This window comes from Capsicum annuum, chromosome 10 (assembly GCF_002878395.1).
Source record: "Capsicum annuum cultivar UCD-10X-F1 chromosome 10, UCD10Xv1.1, whole genome shotgun sequence".
NCBI lineage: Eukaryota > Viridiplantae > Streptophyta > Magnoliopsida > Solanales > Solanaceae > Capsicum > Capsicum annuum.
In genome coordinates, this window is record NC_061120.1 from 195,040,885 (window position 1) to 195,045,821 (window position 4,937).

Sequence of the window (4,937 nt, forward strand, 5' to 3'; positions counted from 1 at the left end):
TTTAAAAATTCCAACGGAAATTCAAAACATCAAAAGCTTTTATGAACTAAAGGATAATTTAACTTTAAGTGGTTTAAGATATGTGCTTTCGAGTTTAAATATTTGCGTGTACAACTAGAAATAGATTTATTAATATTATATTGTATTATATATATATATATATATATATATATATATATATTAAAAATTTAAATCTTAATTAATGAAGTCTGAATATCTCTTGAACTTTTAAACTTCTTATTATTTTTCAAAAAACAAGCTTCTAATATAATAATTATGTAAAATTTCAAAACTGAATGTTATAAGCATATTAATAACTAACTACTATATATAATAGGCAAGAAAATAAAAATAAATTAGACTATTATTATTGAGAGGGTTAAGAGTGTTAGATTGTAAAGATTTGGTTTTATCGATTTTGAGCCTTGAATATGAGAAAATTCTTGATAGAAAATTCCGAATGAGCTCAAACTATGACAAATCTGAATTAGTCGGCGGACTTCAATACAGACATCGAAAAATCTAGGTTACTTTATCTCAATTATGAGCATTGGATATGAACAAAATTCTTGGTATGGGGCAGCGCTATCCCTAATAAACTCTAACCAATACAAATTTGAATTAGTCGACGGGCTCCGGTACATGTACTAAAAAAACCTAAAGTAGGTTTTTTCCTTTTAAATTTTCAAAATTATTTTTTTCTTAACTATTAATTATGTATTCAAAAATGAAAAAAAAAAAAAGAACAGCTCAGCAAGTTGCCACGTGGCAATAGGATATCTATTTTGTTCGATTTTTAAGCCCTAGTATGTAAAAATTCTCAGAGTGCTATCTCCAATTGAGCCTCTACCAAGCACATAGCTCCAATACTGAAAAAATCTAGGTTATTTTTCCTTTTAAATTTTTAAAACTACTATTTTTCTCAATTATAAATTATATATTCAAAAATAGAATATCTAGGTTGTATCGATTTTGAGCCCTAGTATGTAAAACTCCTTGGAGCGCTACCTCCATATAGGCCCTACCAAACACATATTCAAATTAGTCGGCGTTTCAATAAAGGTACTCAAAAGCCCTAGGTTATTTTTCCTTTTAAATTTTAAAAATTACTTTTCTCAATTACTTATTAAATTATATTCAAAAATGGAAAAAACCAACTCATCATATTGCCATGTGGCAAAATAACATAGGATATTTGTGTGTGGGCCCCACCCAAAGATATAAAAATAGTACTACCCCACAATTAACTTCCTTTCCCTCATGTGACCCTATCTCTTTTCCCCTTTCTCGTTCCTTCCAATTCTCATCTCAACTTTCTCTCCTCTGTTATACAAACCCGCGAAACCAAAATAAATAAATAAATTCAGTTATTTTTCCCCTTTATTCCTTCTTTGATTCCTTTATTTGAATTCCTTATTAATATAATAATCTTGCATAAACCCTATAAATCTTCCCATTTTTTCAAAAATAAATCATACTAAACTTTGAATTTTCAGATCTGTTTTTTTTTTTTTTTTTTTTTTCAATTTTTTTTTTTTTTTGTGTGTGTTTATCTGCAGATCTCTCAAATTTTTTTTTCTGTATATCTTGAATATTCAGATTTGGAATTTTTGGGTTTTGAGCTGCGGAGGTTTTTTCTGGGATTTGGTTTAGGCTTTTTTTTTGTTTTTTTTTTTTGCATGTGAGGAGTTGTTTTTTTTTTTTTTTTTTTTTTTAATTACCTTTATATGTTTTTTTTTTAGTTAATTGTTTGTTGATTTCCTGAATAAATTTGTGCTTGTGGGTGTTTTTGTGTGGTGTTTTTTGGAATGATGGTTGTTGAAGAAGCCGTAAATGTTGATGGTGCTGAACAGGAGTTACGCATTGAGAAGGAGGGATTTAGAAGTTTAGATGGTGCAGGATTGGGTAGTTTTGCCAAGGATTTTGCACCGGAAAATGTTGATGATTTGAAGTGTGTTGATGGTACTGGACAGGAGGATTTATGTGTTTCGAAGGAGGAACTTAGGACTGTAGATGGTGCAGAATTGGATTGTTGTGCCAAGGATTGTGCACCGGAAACTTGTATTGTGGTAAGGAGTGTTGAGATGATGGAAATTGAGAAGCCCAGAAATGTTGATGATTCGAAGCGTGATAGACAATGGGTTGTAGATGCTGCTACTGAACTGGAGGAGGTGTGTGTTAAGAAGCAAAAAGTTGAAAGTTTAGATGGGTTAGAATTAGATTGTCGTGCGACTGATCAGGTCAAGACCTGTGCACCTGAAAGTGTAGGTGGTGTAAAAATTGAAGGTTGTTCCACAAATCGCGAACCTGAAACTGTAAAGTTAGAAGGTTGTGCCACAAACCGCGAACCTGAAAATGTAGAATTAGAATGTGCCACAAATCATGCACCTGAAACTTTGAACACAGAGGAAACGGAGTGTGGTGAGAAGGAGCCGAAGAAGTTGGATAATTGTGATGACCAGCCAAACCATGGACCTGAAACTTTAAACACAGTGGAAATGGAGTGTGGTGAGAAGGAGTCGAAGAAGTTGGATAATTGTGTTGACCAGCCGAATCATGGACCTGAAACTTTAAACACAGAGGAAATGGAGTGTGGTGAGAAGGAGCCGAAGAAGTTGGATAATTGTGGTGACCAGCCAAATAATGCACCTGAAACTTTAAACACGGAGGAAATGGAGTGTGGTGAGAAGGAGCCGAAGAAGGTGAATAATTGTGGTGACCAGCCAAATAATGCACCTGAAACTTTAAACACAGAGGAAATGGAGTGTGGTGGGAAGGAGCCGAAGAAGGTGAATAATTGTGATGACCAACCCGATGTAAGGATTGACGTGAAGGAAGATGATATGCTGTCAGAAGTTTCAAATCCAAATTTGTCTCCAAGAGAGAGCACTTCAAGTTTACAGACTGCCAGTAGTCAAGGGGTGGATTTGTTAAGTAATAATCAAGGTGTTTCTGGAGACATTACATCTTTTTCATCGGGGAATTCAAGTGCGGAGGAGAGTGTCAGTGAGGAAGAGCATAATCAAATTGATGCATTGAAGGATGTTGCTAAGTCCTCTGTTGTTCTTGAAATTCCGGAGGAATTTAGCACAACTGGTGTCAGGAAGATCACATTTAAGTTTAGCAAAAGGAAGGAGGATTACGATAATGCATCTGCTGCAACTGCTCTGCCTGCGACTGCGGCTGATGATGGCTTTTGTGAAGCACAGACATGGATTGAGTCTGATGACATGAGTGTACATGGGATTTCACGCACAAATGAAGCATTCTATCAACACAGAGATCCTTTTTCACGTCCTGCAAACATGGAGCTAAAAATGTCTAAGAAGGTCACTTCTGATGCTTTACCGACAAATGTCAAGAAGCTTCTGTCAACAGGAATATTGGAAGGAGCAAAGGTGAAGTACATTTCAACTTCTGGGAAGGTAATTTGTGGATTTCTCTGTTTATACTTGTGATTTAGTGGTTTCTGCATAAACCTGAAGCACTCCTATAAATGACTGTCAGAAGGAGCTTCTTGGAATCATAAAAGATTACGGCTACTTGTGTGGTTGTTCACTCTGCAATTTCTCCAAAGTGAGTAGTTTCCTGTCTATCTTGAAAGTTTGTGTGCACGTTAATGAACATACTGAACATATTCTTATCTAAACAGATTCTCAGTGCTTATGAATTTGAAATGCACGCTGGGGGCAAGACTAGACACCCGAACAATCATATTTATTTGGAGAATGGGAAACCTATTTACAGGATAATTCAAGAGTTGAAGACTGCACCACTTAGTCAACTAGAAGAAGTTGTAAAAGACGTTGCTGGTTCTTCTGTTAATGAGCTATATTTGGAGGCTTGGAAAGGTAGTTTGACGCTGATGTCTATACTGATTTATTTAACTTTTCATTTCTGATAATTAGCATTACAGTAATAAGTATTTAGGAGGGGATTCTCTTTCTTTCCATGCGCTATACATAATACATAGTAGTTTCTTGTGCATGGTCATGGAGAAGGGTTGGGGGGATGAAATCACCATATTACTGCGTATTCGTCGTAGACCTCTATTCTAGACGATGCGCATTTCAATAAATAATCAACATTGATCTCTGTACAAATAAATAATATGACTAGTTTAAGCATTTTCACAAGTGAGACAAGTCCCTTTTCCGGCAACAAGAATCAGAGCCATGCAGCACGCTTGATGGCTGATGCATAATTATATTTTCTGAAGGTCAAACCCATCGATAGGATCTTAAACTTGTCTTGAAAATTCACTTAGACCCCTCAACTAAGGCCTGTACCTATCAGGCCCCTCAAGTGCTAAAATTGGTACCTATCAGGCACAAAATGCTGATTTGGCAAGGAGAGTGTGTTACACTCTCCTTGGGCGCGTGAACAATAGATTAAATAATATTTTATTTTTTTAATTAAAAAACATATATTTAAATTATTTTATTAATATTATTTTTAAGTATTATAATTTCTTAATTAAAAAAAATAAAAAAAGCACCTCGCCCCCCCTTTCATCATCTTCTTCACCGCCCCCCCCCCTTCATCATCTTCTTCACAACCCCCGCCCCTCATTCATTATTTTCTTCACAATCCTTCATCATCAGCGTCTTCCTTTGCAAACCACGACTTCATCTTCTTTAGCCATTTTCGAATGCATTTTCTGGCGAGACTCGCCGGAAAATTAATTTGAAAATTTCAAGATTGTTCGAAATTACATGTTTATGAACTTAAATAACTCAAATCCAATATAATGGGGAATCATTTTCTTACAAAAAATGAAGAAATTGGTATCCTTGATGAAGAAAGTGTCATGAGAACTTTACTTTTTTTTTTTTTTTTAAGTTCTGCAAGAAATTTTTTTTTTTTTTTCAAAGTTTTGCTTCCTTCTTGCATAACAATGGAGAAGAAGAATGGAAAGGGGGTTGGGGGGGGGGGGG

At 35.1% G+C, this 4,937-nt stretch overlaps 1 protein-coding gene across 4 annotated transcripts in view; it reads left to right on the plus strand.

Moving 5' to 3' along the window:
• Positions 1-1,258: 1,258 nt before the first annotated feature.
• Positions 1,259-4,937, plus strand: part of LOC107843491 — a 13,156-nt gene continuing 9,477 nt past the window's right edge. For 3 of the 4 annotated variants that reach the window (XR_007046006.1, XR_007046007.1, XM_016687798.2), the window contains exons 1-3: positions 1,259-3,425; positions 3,508-3,576; positions 3,653-3,851. Coding sequence is in view for 2 of the 4 variants with exons in the window: in XM_016687798.2 (XP_016543284.2) it covers positions 1,809-3,425; positions 3,508-3,576; positions 3,653-3,851 (1,885 nt within the window). In the remaining 2 variants the exon portion in view is untranslated. The remainder of the gene's footprint in view (positions 3,426-3,507; positions 3,577-3,652; positions 3,852-4,937) is intronic. The other variant, XM_047398283.1, reaches the window with a different exon arrangement.